Genomic DNA, 16,412 nt, shown 5'->3' on the forward strand with positions numbered 1-16,412 from the left:
TGATGTTAGAGACAATCCATAAATCACTGGAATGCTGCACAGTGCTTGGAAGGAGAGGAAGATTCCCTGCTTGAGTGTGTGAGGATACAGCACTGCTGTGGTGACACTGGAGATCAAACCTTGAGAAGTTAAATACCACAGTCTTGTTGGACCTTTAGGAGAAAATGCATTGAAAAGGACTTGACATTGTTTCCCCAGAGCTCTGCGGAGGCTGCACTAGTCAGAGTGAAAATCTGTGATCCCAGCACCCGTAGGCAGGATTGCCAGTACTTGGTTTCACGTCTGAGCTTGTGTGCTGTTTCTACTGGGAATTACTGTCCTTTTCCTCAGCAACATGATGGTTTAAGTTCCCTGCGAGAATTTCCAAGTCACTTTTTCTGCTCATATGACCTGAGATGAAACTTGCATGTTTTCTGCCCACACAACCTTTCATGGGTGAAAGAAAAACAACAAAATGACACCATCCTTGATTGTTGCAGCAGCTGGGAGTGCTCTGCACTCTGTACAACATGTCCAGGGTGCAGCTTTCTGGTAGACAGGTTTCAGGAAACTGAGTCACTGGGATTAAGACCAGAGGCATTATTGCCTTATCCAGTAAGAGCTCTCAGTTTTCACAAGTTGAGTGTTGAAGTTGGCCATGCCTGCTGTGTCAAGTCCCGTGTATTGCTGAGGTGAATTTTCACCACGAGTCACCTTACTGATGTGGAAATGCTGAAACTCCTTTGGATTGGTGATTGGTTGTCCTTCGCTGCTAAACCTGGGGGCAAATTTCTGGTTTGAATTTTTATTGTTCTCAGTTCATAACCCAAAAAGTTACAGGGGTCTTTTTCATGCATTTTATGGAGTTATTTCAGTTAGGGACAAACATTTTAGCATTGCCTGTTGTGACAAGACAAGGTAATGGTTCTAAACTAAAAGCCCTACTTAGACTGGATAAAGATTTTTTTACAGTGAGGGTGTTGAGGCCCTGGCACAGGTTATCCAGAGAAGCTGTGGATACCTCATCCCTGCAAGTGCTGAAGGCCAAGTTGGATGAGACTGAGCCACTTGGGATAGTGGAAGGTGTCCCTGCCTATGGCAGGGGGGCTGGACCCAGACAGCCTCTAAAGGTCCCTCCCAACCCAACCTCTTTCCATGATTCTAAGTTGGAAAGAACCTCTGTGCATTCCTTTCCTTCATTCAGCTGCTCAGAGCAGGGCCAGCTTCAAATATTTACCTTATACCCAGTCAGAATTTCCTGTGGTACAACTTGTCTCTGTCTCCTTTCACTGCTGGGCACTGAGAAGAGTCTGGCTCCATTTCTCTATAATACCTCTGTCCTGCCATTGTCTCTGCTGGAAAACTGAAGGTGCAGCACAGGAGAAGACCTTTATCAGACCCTCTGGTAACTTGCTTTCATCATGGCAAGCATTGCTCTTCCTTCCTACCCTTGGTTTCTTCTCTAAACCAGGTATTTTTCTCTCAGCCTTCTCTCTTGTCCCATGACATTTTAATAGTCTTTAATGATGTTTAAGAGCTTTAAATATGATTTTCTCTATGGAGCCTCATTCCCTCTTTCCCAATTCATCATCTCATGCTCTGACTACTTATTAATTCTCTTCTTCCTAATACTTTGTTCTAATCTGTCTAGTACAGGGCTGATGTTTTACTGTGCTGCATCTCCCAGCACCCACCCTTTTACAGACAGATAAAACTGTCACCCCTTTCTGGTTTTCTTCTTAAATGACAACTTCCACAGCATAGGCTCAGTCACGTTATATTTAAGCTGCTTTAGGGCTCACAAATGAATCCCAATGGGTTCTAAGGTTTATTCACTCCCTCAAATTGTTCTAAAATCTCCCCTGTTGACATTTTAATTAGAAATCGTCTCTCAGACCCATCCCAAGAGAAGGTCTCGTGTGAGCTCCTCTGTGGCAACTGCTGATAATGATGATTAATTTGGTTTTTCCAACTGGCCCTATTTTCCACTGAGATGTTTGGCACTGATCGTGTGTCATCCCCACTGATCATCTGGCAGCTCTCTGCTTCTGATGTTTTTGATGAGGTTTTTTGTTTTTATTTGCTTTTATGTCTTTAGCAAATTGTTCTCTTTTTCTTTTCTTTTTTGCCTACTTTATGTGGATTCTACATTCGTTTATTAGAATTCAGGCTTTTATCATTTTTCTTGTTTTGACGTGTAAGTTCTTTTTAAAGGCTGTCTTTTTGATTTCTAACAGCTTTTTCCCAGAACAGCAAGGGTTGTGCAGTGTCTGATCTCTGCAAAGTGAACTAAAACTTTCCAGTCTGAGAGAGGTTCCTTGCTAGTGACTTCTGTAGCCAACATAATTAAGAACTGTCAGGCAATTCTTAATTAAAAGTTCAAGTCTGTGTCATTTTGTCCGGAAATGGGTAGAGCTGAGCTGTCTGTGATTATTTCACTCATCATGTCTTGCACTAACTGTTCTGCTCTCTGGCATCTTGAGTCTTCCAAGATTTGGTAAAACTGAACATAAGGCTGAAGATCTCTTTAATCTTATGCCCAAGTTCCCAGGACTTCCTGATTTTCAACGTTTATCCCTCAGGGAGCACAGAAAGATGATCACAAGTGATCAGATTACCCAGGGCTGAGGCTTTTCCGTGCCTCTGCGTGTGGCAGCTCTGGTGAGGCTGCAGGAGAGAGCTCCAGGCACAGGGTTTCTCTTCAGATGGAATCTCAGTTTGCCCAACTCCCTCACCTGGAAGCTGAGAGCAGGTAATATTATCTCCTACCTCATCAAATTTCATCTGCTGCCACTGAAGAGAACTTTGAAAGAGGTTTTGGAAGGACAGGCTTTCAGATCCCAACTCTGCTTGCGAGTTGACAAAATAAGCAAAGCTGTTTTCTCATCCCAGACCCAGTGGATTCTGTATTTCTTCCTGTTATGCACCATAAGCTGAATTTGGAATTGTGCTAGCAGTCCTGAGAATGGAAAAGACAATCAGTGAGAAATACGCTTGTTCAAAACTCTGAAAAAATTGGGTTGTACATAATTAACTGAAGGCTCTAAAGACAGTGTTAATTAATCCATAGGTGCAGCATCCAGGCAGCTCCATTCAGTGGCAAGACACAGATTTTGTGACATCTTTTACTTTTGTACTGTGACTGCAATCAATTCCCCAGGCTTAGAGGACTCAGAGTGCTTTCATGGAGTAGAAGACATGTAGGCATGGACTAATCAACAGAGATTAAATGAGTGGTTTCTTCCTTAATGCTTTAACTTTTCTTTTCTGCAATGTATAGAACTGTCAGTGTGTGACTGTGTGGTTATAATTCTTCTGGCTGAGGTACATGAGATATCACCATCCAGATAAATCACACCTGTCACTTTCAAAACTGTGTCTGTAAGGTTTGTACTAAGTTATCTCCAGTATAAGAAGTTCTCGGGGCAACAAGTGGAATTTCAGTGAGTTGTCCTTGGAGTCACCAGTTGTTCCCATCACTCAGCAACTGAGGAGCCCCAGCAGGACTCGGTCTGAGCTTGCTGGATGCCTTCAGCACCTTAAATATGGAGCATCAGCAAAGCCAGATGCTCCCAGACAGCTCAGCATGCCCTCAGCAGAGTGACCCACTGACTGGAGCAGAGAGAGAGCACAACAAAAGCACCAGAAAACCTGAAATTCAGTTGCTCTGAAGCAGCAGTTTGTGTTGCAGAGCTGCAGCCCTGCCATGTGCTGTGTGGTGAGCTCAGGTGTAGGTTGCTCACTTCACAGTCCTTCCCATGCTGTGGCCCTCCAAGTATGTCAAGAAATGAGCTGGGCTTGGCAGTTCTGGATCAGGGTACATTTCTTCATTGTTTCATTGTCTTTTCATTGTTTGCAGATGGGCCATGCCTGGCAGTCTGAGTTAGAATCTCCCATCAAATCAGAGAACAGTGGTTTCCAGTCTCTTCCTGACTGGGATTCAAGCTTGGATCTGGATGTGAGGAGCTGGAGAAACACTGAAGAGCTGGCCATGGGGAAGCGAGAGGGGAGCAGCCAAGAGACAGACCATGAGATGGAGCTGAGTGAGCCTCTCTGGAAGGATGATAGTGAAGATTACCACAAGGCAGAGAAGCCATGTGGAAGCGACAGTCTTTTCCAGTTCCTCTTGGAGGTAGGGCTGTTTGGATTACAGGAAGGTGGGCAGCAGTAGTTCAGGCCCTCCTGAAACATTGGGCTTTTCAGGACTGGGACTATCCATACAAACAGAAACAGACTGGAGGCACAGCAGAAGCTCTGGGTTCACTTTCTCCCCAGCCCAGCTTTTCCTCCCATTCAGAGCTCACATTGCACCCAGGCAGCTGCTTTGCCAAAACACAGCTCGCCCTTAAGCACAGAAATGTCAGAGAACTGACACTGTAATAATAACACAGGGCTTCATCAGATTTTGCAAGGATTCCTAAAAATGGAAAGGCGTTCGTGAGTGATTGCAAAAATAGCATCTCTGCTGTTTATTTCTTCTTCCTTTTGCCTTCACAACTTGAAGTAATAAATCACTGTCTTGCAGGTAACCCAGATGTTGGAATCTTTCTGCATTAGCAGCAAAGAGTCATTGCAGACTCCGTGGGATTATTGTGGCTCGGGGAAGCAGAGTGACGGAGGAGAAGTGAGGTGCCAGGAAAAGACCACAGGAACAGCAGTCTCAGGAGCAGAGGAAAGTCAACTACACATCCTGGCAAAAGATGAGAAAGAGCACTCCCTGGGAAGAGAGGTAGAAGAGTGGTGGTCCTAAAAGAGCCTCTAGACCTGGATGAGAGATGAAACAGTGAAGGAAACCAGCTCTAGAAGAAATGGGGGAGCCTGAGGTTCTGAGAGGGGAGACAAAACGCTCAGGAAGGGAACACAGAAGAAATGTATGAGGGAAGGGTGTTTTTTATGTATGGCTGTGTATTTTTATAAACAGGAAGCTTGTTACAGATGAAACCCTCAGATGTGAGTTGGAGGAATTGCTCCTTGGCAGTGTAAAGGTGACTCATGAGAGCTGGCAGGCTGCTCTCAGGTTTTAGGCAAGGTTGGAATACTTGCCTGGTTCTAATTGCTGTGTTTTGCAGCACAGCTTGGCTGGTTTCAGGCCCACGTGGCTGTGCCAGCAATAACCATCTGCCCCTGGGGACTGTCATGTCTTGGAAGCAGGCACTGTCTAGCTTGGGTTTGCATCAGTCCCGTGTTTGGGGGCTGTGGGCTCGCACCAGCCTGCTGCGTATTCCTGGGAAATTAACACAGTGGTGGAGGAACAGGGCCGTTTTTCCACACCTGTTCTCTTGCAAACTCGGAACACTGGAGACACGTAACCTCCAGGATTTCACCTGTTCAGCCAGGACAGTGTATTCCCAGCAGCTACTCTGCTCTCAACTGCTGTTATTCCCAGCAACTCCCTCACAGTTCTCCCAGTGGTCACAGCCAAACTCAGCACAGTGTCCAGTTTCTTTCTCAGAAGTCTCCTCATGCTTCACATCTGTTGAGGATTCTGAGGTGCTCCTGCATGAAATCCCACTGAGCATTTTACTGGAAAACCACTACAACCACAGCACCACTCTCCTTCCTGGCTGAGTCTATTCCCTGTCATTTTAACGTGGGAGTTTGTGAGGAAACAACCTTGTTGAACTCTAGAGGTTCCTGTTATCTGCATCTGGAGCTTTAACAAGCCTGAGGCAGTCTTACCTCAGCTCCTGATTGCCCTCTCTACATCCATGACTCTTCCCAGAGAGCAGACAGACACAACACTGGGCACCACTCAGCTCCACAGGGTTTGTGTCAGCCAGGGGTGGATGCCATCCAAGAGATCAGACACAGCTCTTGCTGGGAAGGTCTGAGTGAGGTCAAACAGCATCCTCTGAGTAACAGAGCAACCAAGCTCCCAGCTGAGCCAGGATTCAGGGAAGGGATATGCAGCAGGCTGGCTTCTAGATAAAGGTTTCAGATAATGTGCTGCCTTTTTAGATGCATCCTCTGTGCTCTTCAGGGCAAGATTCAAGAGATACCTGGAGAACCACCTTTAGATGAGCTGCATCCACCAGAGATGAGTGCCCAGGCCCTGGATGAAGAGAACAGTGACAACAGCTCTGCAGCCCCAGTGCTGGACTCCACAGGCTCTCCCAACACACACCTGTAAGTAGCTGGTTCTGCAGAACAGAGCCACTTCCCTTGTCACACGTGAGAACAAGTGCATGGCACAGGACATCTCCAGGCAGCCAAGCAGAGCAGGAGGGAAGGAGGGAACTTGTGCTATCTCTGGATTTTCTGGTATTATAGGGCATTCATTGTAAGATGAAGTGAGAAGAGTAGAGATTAAATACAAGATTAAATGGAAAATACATGTTTTCTCAAGTCAAGTAGGCCTGGTGTGAGCTGGACATCGGGTTCTGTCAGGCAATTCACAGCCCAGCATTACCAACCCCCTTTGAGCAGCTGCAGGTGTGTCAGTCAGATGCAGGCTCTGCCACGTGTGTGATCATTTGGACTGCTTTTCAAATAAAAAAACATGGGGTTTTAGGAAGAGAAACTTCATAAAAAACACCTCAGTGAATTCTGAACTGCAGAGCAGCTTGAGGTTTTCTATCCAGTTTGGTGCTGCTCTTTATCTCAGCTTTGCTTATACCTCTTGTCCTGCATCTTCCTGCATTCTGGATGTTCAGTTGTGCTTTCTGATGCAGAACACTCCCACCATCACACTCAGGCTTTTTGTAGCTTCATCCACCTGGATGTGGTGGGAGCCAGCAGAAGTGTCACCTCCTACTTTGTCTCAAGTATGATGATCTGGCAGTATCTTCACTCCACAGGCTGCAGCCAAGCTGGAATAACCCCCTCCAACACCTGATCCTCAAAAAAAGGCTCCTGTCCATCTGGAGGATGATAGCCAGCCACAGGTACGTGGGAACAGAGGGCTGCATCAACATGTCCTGAACACACTGCCCTGAGTCCCAGCTCCTGTGTCACCAGCCCTAGTCCTCCCCTCCCAGGGGCTGGCCCGTCTCCCCAGGACTTTGGGAACAGCTGCCTGCTGCAGAGCTGCAGAGAACACTACATATTGATTTCCTCTGCTTAAAGTGGCAGAGCCCAAATGCTGCTTCCTACACAGCTGGCACAATGGCTGTGGCCCCCAGCAGGGAGAGGCAAGCCCTGCTCCGTATTTTTAGTGCAGGGGCAGGCAGAGAACATTCTTTGTCCTTGTCCCTGTAGGTTCAGCAGCCCGTTCCTGAAGCCAGTGTCAGAGAAACAAGCCCCTGGATACAAGGATGTGGTAAAGAGGTGAGTTTGTGGAGGAAGTGCTCGCTGGCTGATTTCTCTCTGGTTGTTTTCTGTCTTCTCTGGTTTCCAAAGGGCCAGTGGGATGGTTTCCTTCCTCCTTTAACAGAGTTTGGCTGTCACCAGCATCTCCCACTGATTTCTTTCAGTAAAACTCCCTTCTGGGTAATTAGAACCTGGAAGCTTGCACTGACTCTGGAGCTGGTGGGAATTGTGCCTGCCCTGTGCAGGCATTGCATGGCTGGCATATCCCAGGGACAGTCCCTGGGCAGGGGATTCAGGCCCTGCAGCTCAACAGTCCCTTCTCCCCATGTCTGGAATGTGCCTCAGGAGATGCCCCCTCCTCACCCGCTGCGAGCGCCCCAGATGTTTCACTCTCAGCACAGAAGTGGGTCATAAGAATATTTCCCAGAGAGATTAATGGCATTTTTTCAGAGCTGAATCATGTTCTATTCTGGTCACAGTTGTCCTCTCTGCAGCCATTCATTTTCCCATTCTGTCACAATAAGGGAAGTAATATTTATTCCCTATCATGTTCCCCTTACCAGCACTGCTATTTTTGCTGGTGGCACCATTCAATCTTTAGGAGGTTTAATAGATACCTATTTTAGTAACTTTCCTTTCTCCACTAAGACCTGGACTGACTTCCTGAAGACTAATTACTGCTTGCCTTCTCTGGAGCTCAGCATCCCATTTTTTCCAGAGGTGACTGCTAATGACCTGCCAAGTTGATTGGATAGCAAGTGTCGCATTGGCTGAACTCACTTTTGGTTTGTCTGGCTTGGAAGAAAAGCCTTTCTCACTCCCCACTGTGTGTCTTGAGCAATAAAATTGATTGAAAATAGCTGTACTTTCAGGGCCACCCTGAAATGAGAACAAGCACATTCATGCAGATTCCAAAGGATGCCTGGCCTGGGTTGCAATTTCATTCTTCTTCTCTGTGTCTTTTGTAGACCCATGGATTTATCCAGCATAAAGAGGAGGCTGACAAAGGGACACATCCAGTCCGTGATGCAGTTCCAGTGTGACCTGATGCTCATGTTCCAGAACGCCGTGATGTACAACAGCTCTGACCACCGCGTGTTCCACGTGGCTGTGGAGATGCAGCGAGAGGTCTTGGAGCAGCTGCAGGTCTTGGCTGAAGCGCTCCTGTTGTCCAGGGACAGGCTGGAGTGAGGCAGAAGGTAACCAGCCCTGCCTGAGGCCTCTCTCAGTTGGAGCAGTGTTGTCCCTGTGGGTCAGGGCATTTCCTGGGCTCAGGGGATGTGCTGGGTAGACCTCATTAATCCCCAGTGCTGGCTGCTGGGTTGATTCAAATCAGTTTTGGGGAGGGTACCATGTTGGAAGCCTCCCTTCTTTTTGGGAACAGCAGCGACGTAGCCCTGCAGGGAGAAGACTTCCCTGGGATGAAAAGCAAAGGAGAAAATGCTGTGTGCGGGCAGGTGGATGAAGCGGGCACAGCCCGTGAGGGTGGCTGGCTGCACACCGGGCACGGCAGCGTTCCCGTGTTGCGGTTGTTGTGCTGTTCTGTTGGGTCGGGTGGGTCCAGCGTTACCGGCACTGACCACACCCAATAAAGGCCCGTGTTGAAGCTTGTCCCGGCCTGCTTGACACTGAGACTGGGATTGGAAGGGGTCCAGAAGTGGAACTGGTGCTGGGAACAGAACTGGGACCGGGAACAGAACTGGGACCGGGGCCGGGAAACGCGGAACGGAGCGCGTGGCCGGGGGTCGGTACAAACGCCGCTTGCCATTGGTCGTCCCGGCTGCCTGTCAGTGCCAGCGCGGTTGCCGATTGGCTGGCGGAGAGCTAGCGGGGGTGTGTCCCGCCCGCGGCGCGGCGCGCGCCCCGGAAGCGGAAGCGGCGTGGTGCGGCCATGGCGCGGGAGAAGCCGGAGGAGGCGGCCGAGGCGGAGGCGGCACCGGAGCTCTCGTACCGGGAGCAGCTCGATTTCCTGAACCCCATCGCGCAGCCGCTCGCGTCCCGCAAGCTCACGCGAAAGCTCCTCAAGTGCATCAGGAAAGGTCTGGCGGCGGCGGCATGCGGCGCGGGTGGGGAGGGGCCGGGACATGGCTGCGGCGCGGGCCCCCACGCTGCGGCTCTCGCTCAGCCCCTCACGCCGTGGTTCTCTTGCAGCGACCAAGCAGAAGCAGGTCCGGCGCGGGGTGAAAGAGGTGCAAAAGTTCATCAACAAGGGCGAGAAGGGGTAAGTGCTGCCCTGGCCCCTTGGCCCGGCACGGCCCCGCGGCCCGGCCGCTGACACGGCTCTCCCTGCAGGATCACGGTGCTGGCCGGGGACACGATGCCCATCGATGTCTACTGCCACATTCCCATCATGTGCGAGGACCGGAGCCTCCCGTACGCATACGTCCCTTCCAAAACGGTGAGTGCTGGGGCTGGGGAGGAACCAGCCCTGCTGATGAGGAAGCCGGTGAGGAGCCCAGGCTGTGACCGGAGCCTTCCCGGGGAGATGCAGATCCGATGCCTGAGTAAAGAACTCGGTGCTTGTCCCTGACTAAGGCACAGAAGGGACAGGGGGGAAGTGTAGGAGTGGGATCACAGAACTGTTTGCCATGATCGAGTTCCTGCAGCAGCTCCGGGACAGAGCCAGCACATCTTTTCCAGGCTTCTCTAAGGTGGGGTCAGCTCTTTTGTGGACAGGGAGTTGGAGGGGCAGTCGGTGTCTTTGGAGCTTCAGCCCTGGTGCAGACAGTTCTGCAGCCCCAGTCTGGGGAAGAATTATGGCACATGAGCCAGGTGCCAGTCCCTTCTGCCACCCCAGTTTGCAACTTGTAGGAGACAAGATGGTAAAAAGGTTCATGAACCCAGGAGGAGTGCAGAGGGCCTGGGGTGATGGGCTGGACAGGCAGAGCTTCCCTGCATTAAACCAGGGCCCGCAGTGAGCTGGTCCCGAGCTCTCACCTCAGGGACCTGGTGTCCCATGGCCTTCCTCTGCTCCCACAGGACCTGGGAGCTGCAGCCGGCTCCAAGCGCCCGACCTGTGTCATCATGATCAAGCCCCACGAGGAGTACCAGGAGGCCTACGACGAGTGCCTGGAGGAGGTGTTGGCCCTTCCCCTGCCGCTGTGAAGAGCCGGGCCCGGGCTGTGCCCTGCGGGTCCCTGTCCCTCCGCCCGGGGGCTCTTTTGGGGGACTCTGCCGAGAGGACTGAAGGGGGGATGCTGAGCACTGTGGGGTGAATAAAGGTGGCTGTGGGTTTGTACAGCGTGGTCCTGGTGCTCGGGACGAGGGCTGGAGGGGGTTCCACGGCTGGGTTAAACCACAGAGGAGGCGGGGATGAGCCCACTCCGCCCCGCCGTGACTCAGGGCGATGTCCCACCCGCTTGCACTGCCCAGCCCGCCGCGGCAGCTCCGGGGCGGGTGCTGGGCAGGCCCAGGCCGGCCCCACACCATCCCACTCACCCCGAGAGCCCCCCGACCCCGAGAGAAGCAGAGCAGAGGCCGGGGGAGAGAAATGCGGGTTTATTGCAGGAACGGGGCGTGGAGCCGGGCCCGGCCTTCACCTGGCTCTGTTACACACATAGAGCAGAGCTCCTTCCTTCCAGCACCTCTGAGCTCCCCCTGCTCCCCTGGGAGGGGGGATCCCGGCCTCTTCCCCAGCTCAGGCACATGCCCCAATCCCCTCTCCCACCCCAGTTCCTCCCAGTGTAGCAGAGCACCAGTTCCCATCCTTCCTTGCACAAGGCACTCCCCCATCTCAGCCTGAAGAAAGCTGCACCGACCACCTCCATTGCAGAGCAGCTCCACACCAGGGACATGAGAAGCCCCAACAGAGGTGCTGGGGCAGCTGCCCCCTCCCAGCAGCACCAGAACTCCTCAGGGTTTCCTCCTCGGCCTCCCCAGTGGCAGCACCAGCTCCAGGGCCCTGCTGACGAGGCAGCCACTGCAACCAGTAGCTGCAACCCCCACAGCAAGGCAGTGGGGTAGGGGACAGGGCTTAAGCTTCTCCTCACAAGACATTAAGTTACTGGGTTGTAGGAACAGGGGCAGCAGAGCAGGAGGGACAGAGAATGTCTCACAGGGTGCTTGGTTTCTGCCCCCATGGCAGAAGGAATCGCAGGGCAAACGCTCCTGAAGTCAGAGCATGGGGCACATGCAAGACCCCCACCCTGGCACAGATGACCCCCCCGCCCTCCAGAGACCCTCGCCAGAAGGGCCTGAAGTGCTGCAAGAAGGAAAAGCTCCCCTGTGGCAATCGGTCCTTCAGCCCAGGGCAGCGCCGAGCGGGGCCAGTCCTTGTGCACACCCTGAGATCGTCCCTTTGCAGCAGCAAGAGACCTTCCCCCTTCTCAGTCCCACTGGCATTCTGCTCCTCAAATCTTGGAGGACTCCACCCGTTCGATCCAGGGTGAGTCGATCCTGACATCCCTGGGCTCCGCCCGCAGCTGCCGCAGCTCCCGCTCCAGCGCCTGGCTCCGGTGGTACATCTCCATGTAGCTGGCCTGGAGCTCCCGCTGGTACCGCAGCACCTTCTCCTTCTCCTCCTGCCACGTTTTCCTCTCCAGCTCAAAGTTCACAGCCTGCAGCTGGCCCTGACGCCGCTCCCGCAGCAGCTCTGCCCACAGCCACTCCACCTGCCGCTCCAGGGGCTCCGCCGAGTCACTTTGGAGGCCCCGGCACTTGGAGTCATCAGTTTCGCAGCCAGGGAAGTCCTGGCACGATGGCATGGGGTCATCGCCCAGAGGCAGCGAGGTGCTCGGCTCCGGGGGGCTCTGGAAGGAGTCTGCCAGCTGTGCCAGCTGGGAGTCCCTGGCCTGGACCTCCGCCTTGGCCTCCCGCAGCTGCGTCTTCAGGCTGAAGATCTCCCCCAGCTTCTGAGCCATCTCCTCCTGGGTGTCCCGGAGCTGCTGCTTCAGCAGGGAGATCTCCGCTGCTTTCTGGCACACCTGCAGGGCACGGGTGAGCGGTGAGGAAGGGTTGGGGGAGCAGGACGCCAAGGGTGGCAGCATCCCAGGTTATCCTGGGAGACCATAAGCACCACACGTGGCTCATCCCTCCCATACTGTGACCCCGAGCGAAACCAGAGCAGGGAACTGCTGCCCCCATCCTGGTCCCACAGCCAGCAGGGTGGAAACGAGGAAGGAAGGGGACTCACCTCCCACTTGGTTTCCTCCAGTTTAGGGCTGCCATGCTCGCCCTGGGACTGCCGGAGCTTGGTCTCCTCACACTGGCACTGCTGCAGGCTCAGCTCCTCCTGCAGCCGCTTCTTCTCCTGCTGTGCCTTGTAGAGCTGCAGCTGCAGCGCCCGCTGCCCGCGCTGCGCCTGCTGCATCACCTGCTGCAGCCGGGCCATGTACATCTGCTTCAGGTCCTCCAGCTCGTCCAGCCACAGCCTCTGCTTGTCCTCAAATGCCTGCCAGTACAGGTGGACACTGGTGAGAGGCTGTAGCCCCAGGAGGGACCCCAAGAGGTCCCATGATGTTTGATCATCCCACGCTTGGGCATTCCAAGCTCATCACCCACCACAGCAGCTCCTTCACTGCTCCTTCCATCCCCACATCCCTGCCCGGGGCACCCAGCTCCGCCCCAGCCCCATGGCTCACCTGTGTGAAGGGGTCTTCAGTCTCGCTGAGGCTCCTCTTGAGCTGCCGCAGCTCCCCTCCCGTCTCCTGCAGCCGGTCCTCCAGCTGCTTCACCGCGTCCTCCAGCGAGTAGGAGAACTCGTACGGCGGCGGGGGCTCGCCGGGGCTCTGCACCCTGCTCAGGGTGGCCATGCTTTTACAGGACAGGGGCATCTTCTCGGGGGCCAGAGTATCCCTGGGGCTCCGGGAAACCCTGTCCAAGGAGCCCCCAATGTGGTTGATGTGGCCCATGGAGGCGCTGAACTGGCTCTGGGCAGGCTTGAGGCGGGAGCCATAGGACGGGAAGCTCTGGATGGAGTTGTGGCTGGAGTCAGAGGCCTCATCCAGGCTGATGGCGTGGAGCAGGTGGGTGCGGAGCGGGCCGTGCTGCGGGGCCGCTGTGCTGCTTTGCGACAGCAGCGTGTGCAGGCTCCCGTTGCTCTTGGACAACTTCTGCCCCTTGGAGGAGGACAGGCCCTGCATGGAGACCAGCCCCTTCCCAGCCACTGCCTTGAAGGCCGAGGGCCTGATACGGCACTGAAAAACAAGAGCAAGGTCAAGCATGAGCCTCTAGAGCCAGAGAGAACCCCCACGCTCACAGCTTCATATCCCTGAACATCCTCAAATCCCCAGATCCCATCCAGGGGGGTGCAGATCATCCTGCTCCATCCCCATCCTCTGACAGACCAGGACATATTTCAGACCTCACAGCCTCACCTTGTCGAAGCGGCCCCGCTCCGGCAGGGAGCTCTTGGAGAAGTCGGCCCCACGGTGATGCTCGCGGGAGCAGCGCTCGGGGGACCGGTTCTCGCGGTCACTCTCGTAGTCCCGCTTGTAGCAGGCGCCCGATGTCTGGTGCTTCCGCTCCGCCCGCGTCTCCTTCTTGGCCCCGTGCAGGTACCCAAAGAGCTCCCGCTGGCTCGGGCCCTTGCGCAGCAACCCGTCGGGCTGCCGGAGCCCCCGCGAGCCGCCCAGCGGGGCCCGCAGCTCCAGGGGGGACAGATCCTGCTTCTCCACCAGGCTGCCCACGCTGCCCATGCTGCCAACGACGCCGACGGGCTCCGAGGAGAGGTAGGTGCTGAGGACACGGGTGTCGGGCTCACAGGTCACAGGACCCTGTGCTGCTGCCATGGAGAATTAGAGAAAAGCCCAGAACCAGCACTGCCAAGGAAGAGACAGAGTCAGCGATGCCGGGACACACCCCCGGCACCCCCTTTCCCAGCCGGCCCCCAGAGCCCACATGGGCTCCTGGCACTGGGATGGATCTGCCATCTCCCGTGCAGCTTCCCGGGGGACAGGGCACAGCACGCACGGGGCGGGGGCTCCCCGCCGCTGCCCCCACCACGGTGCAGCGCCTCCTCCCACACCCAGCCCCACCTCCCGCCCGCGGCCGGGGCCGGGGCCGCCACCAGCACAGGAGAACAGGCACCTGCCGCCCAGCCAGGCGGGCGAGTTCCAGAGCCGGCAGCACCTGCCCGGGCCTGGCGCCAGCCCCGGCCCGGCGGCACCCAACCTCCCCGCCGGGACCTCCGGCTCCGGACACCCTCTGGAGACCTCCCCAAAATGCCCCTGGGGATGCCCATCAGCTTGGCCTCCCCGGGGCGCGCACGGGACGGGCACCTCTGCGGCACCACGGGGACATTCCCGCACAGCTCCCGCAACTCGCACGGCCCCATCCATCCACAGGCATTCCCTCCCCAGCAGCGGGCAGGGACCAGGCGGACACAGCCCAGCTGCTGCGTGCGTGCCGGGGACCCCGTGGCCGGACATGGCGTGAGGGCGGTGGGAAGGGGCAGGATGCTGACGGGACAATGCAGCTTCCTGCGCAGGTGGCCGGGGGAGGAAGGATGAGAGGATGCCTTTGGCCTCGGCTCTGGCTCCCCAGCGCTAGGGAGGGGACGATGGCCTCACACCAGTGCAGGGGACAAAGAGAGCGTGGCAGGGGCGAGGCAGAGCCCCCAGCATCGCTCCCAGCCTCGCCGAGGGCTCCGGGGCCGGGTTACGCCCAGGAAGCTGCCCTGGTTCTCAGCACCACGCGCCGGGTAAACAAACACCCCGCTTTTAATTGCTGCCACGCACAAACCTGTCTGACAGCTCCCGGCCTGCGCTGTCACCTCCCTCTGCGAGCCCAACACCTGCTCCGGGCACCGGCACCCCACGAAGGGCAGCAGGGATGGACCCTCTGCGAGGATGCGGGCTGCCTGCGGTGCCACCGGGCGTGCACGGGCACAGGGGTCGTGGATGTCCCCACGGTGGTGGGGAGGGGGCCGTGGATGCACATCCAGCCCCCGGCATTGGGGAGCAGCTCGGCCGAGCCCCGCAGCGGCTCCTCCCGGCACAGGCGGCCGAGGAAGTAGGTCAGGTTGTGGGAGGTTTGGGAAACGCCGGGGGAGCCCGAAGGTGTCCTGCCCGCGGCAGGGAGGGGATCACCCTCCAGGCGGCAAAACACCGGTCCGGCCAGCCTGGCTCCTTCGCGATCTGCTCCCAGTCCCAGCCGTGCCCGGGCAGGATACGGTCACAAACCTTTTCCCATTCCCATTCCCACCCGGGAGGGAACGGCAGGGTTGGAGGGAGGCGAGCGCGGGTCCCCGCTGAGCCCTCTCCGCGCCTCCCCGCAGCCCCGCCGGAATTTCCGGCACGGAGAAGGCGGAGGGGGCACTCGGTGCCCGGGGCCGAGCCCGGGACAAAGCCCCGCTGGCCGCAGCGCAGCGGGGCAGGGGATGGGGGGCGGCGGGGGCCGGCCGGCCCCGCACACACCATGCCGGCGGCGCTGCGGTCCCGCCCGGCTCCGCTCCGCGCTCCTTCCCTCGCCGCGTTTGAACGCGCCCCTCGGCCGCGGCCGCGCGGGGCGGCGGGCGGAGCCGGCACCGGCAAATCGCAGCGCGGGGGCGGTGGGACGGGAGGGGGGGGAGGCAGGAGGAGGAGGAGGAGGAGGAGGAGGAGGAAGGAGGAGGAAGGAGGGGGGCGGCCCGGCCGTGCCCACCAGCGGGGCGGGGCAGGGCGCGCTGGCGGCCTGCGGTGCCGACACTTGCGCTAAAACCCCCCCAATGGCGGGCAGACCCCCGCAAATCCCCGCAGCTACAGCTCCGGCGGCACTCGACTCCCGGTAACCCCCTGACCGGCGGGCTGGTACTCCTGGGTATCGCCCACCAAGGCTGCAAAGAAATATTTACTTCGTAGCTGCGGCGTGGAGAGGGGTCTCGACTCCGTAGGACACGCTCTGCGCCGTCCTCTGTGAGAGCAGCCCCGTGTGCCCCCCTGAGCAGCCGCGGGCGGGCAGGAACCCCACAAAGCCCCGGCGGACGCGGTGTACCCCCGGGGGGCTCTCGCCTGGCCCGGCGCCAGTGAGACGGGACACGCTTCATCCCTCTGAATCAGCGCCGCCACATCCTGGCCTGGAGCCGGTTTTGGCAGCCGCAGGGAGCGAGGATCCCGGCACGGGGTGGACCTGGTCACCGGCGTCCCGGCCTTCTCCGGGAGCCAGGACACCTGCTGCAGCTCTGCTCCGTCCCTCGGCGCGGTGCCCGTGCTCCCCAGCCCGGCGTATCCGGTGTGCTCGCACCCCGCCGGCTGCCAGCTCCCCCCGCC

General features: G+C 56.5%; 3 protein-coding genes across 4 annotated transcripts; 2 read left to right on the forward strand and 1 right to left on the reverse strand.

Annotated features, from left to right (window-relative positions):
• The first annotated feature begins 708 nt into the window (after nt 1-708).
• On the forward strand, nt 709-8,649 carry LOC106628223 (bromodomain-containing protein 8-like). Its single transcript, XM_014253110.2, has 7 exons — nt 709-774; nt 3,839-4,111; nt 4,505-4,708; nt 5,960-6,105; nt 6,777-6,863; nt 7,177-7,245; nt 8,196-8,649. Exons 1-7 carry the CDS (start codon nt 709-711, stop codon nt 8,416-8,418), a joined length of 1,068 nt encoding a protein of 355 aa, XP_014108585.2. The 3' UTR covers nt 8,419-8,649.
• Nucleotides 8,650-9,102: 453 nt separating this feature from the next.
• NHP2 (NHP2 ribonucleoprotein) lies at nt 9,103-10,465 on the forward strand. Its single transcript, XM_005523662.3, has 4 exons — nt 9,103-9,266; nt 9,379-9,448; nt 9,520-9,625; nt 10,207-10,465. Exons 1-4 carry the CDS (start codon nt 9,119-9,121, stop codon nt 10,330-10,332), a joined length of 450 nt encoding a protein of 149 aa, XP_005523719.1. The 5' UTR covers nt 9,103-9,118; the 3' UTR covers nt 10,333-10,465.
• A 329-nt stretch (nt 10,466-10,794) lies between these two features.
• Nucleotides 10,795-16,319, reverse strand: N4BP3 (NEDD4 binding protein 3). 2 transcript variants are annotated; one of them, XM_014253037.2, is made up of 5 exons: nt 15,998-16,319; nt 13,542-13,985; nt 12,807-13,361; nt 12,359-12,616; nt 10,795-12,149 (listed from the first exon to the last, which is right to left on the reverse strand). In XM_014253037.2, exons 2-5 carry the CDS (start codon nt 13,953-13,955, stop codon nt 11,577-11,579), a joined length of 1,800 nt encoding a protein of 599 aa, XP_014108512.2. In that variant the 5' UTR covers nt 13,956-13,985; nt 15,998-16,319; the 3' UTR covers nt 10,795-11,576. The 2 variants fall into 2 exon arrangements, with proteins under 2 accessions (XP_014108512.2, XP_005523718.2); XM_005523661.3 differs by lacking the exon at nt 15,998-16,319 and adding an exon at nt 15,582-15,713.
• Nucleotides 16,320-16,412: the final 93 nt, after the last annotated feature.

This window comes from Pseudopodoces humilis, chromosome 17 (genome assembly GCF_049639895.1).
Source record: "Pseudopodoces humilis isolate 2021_Gansu_Grassland_sample_001 chromosome 17, ASM4963989v1, whole genome shotgun sequence".
NCBI lineage: Eukaryota > Metazoa > Chordata > Aves > Passeriformes > Paridae > Pseudopodoces > Pseudopodoces humilis.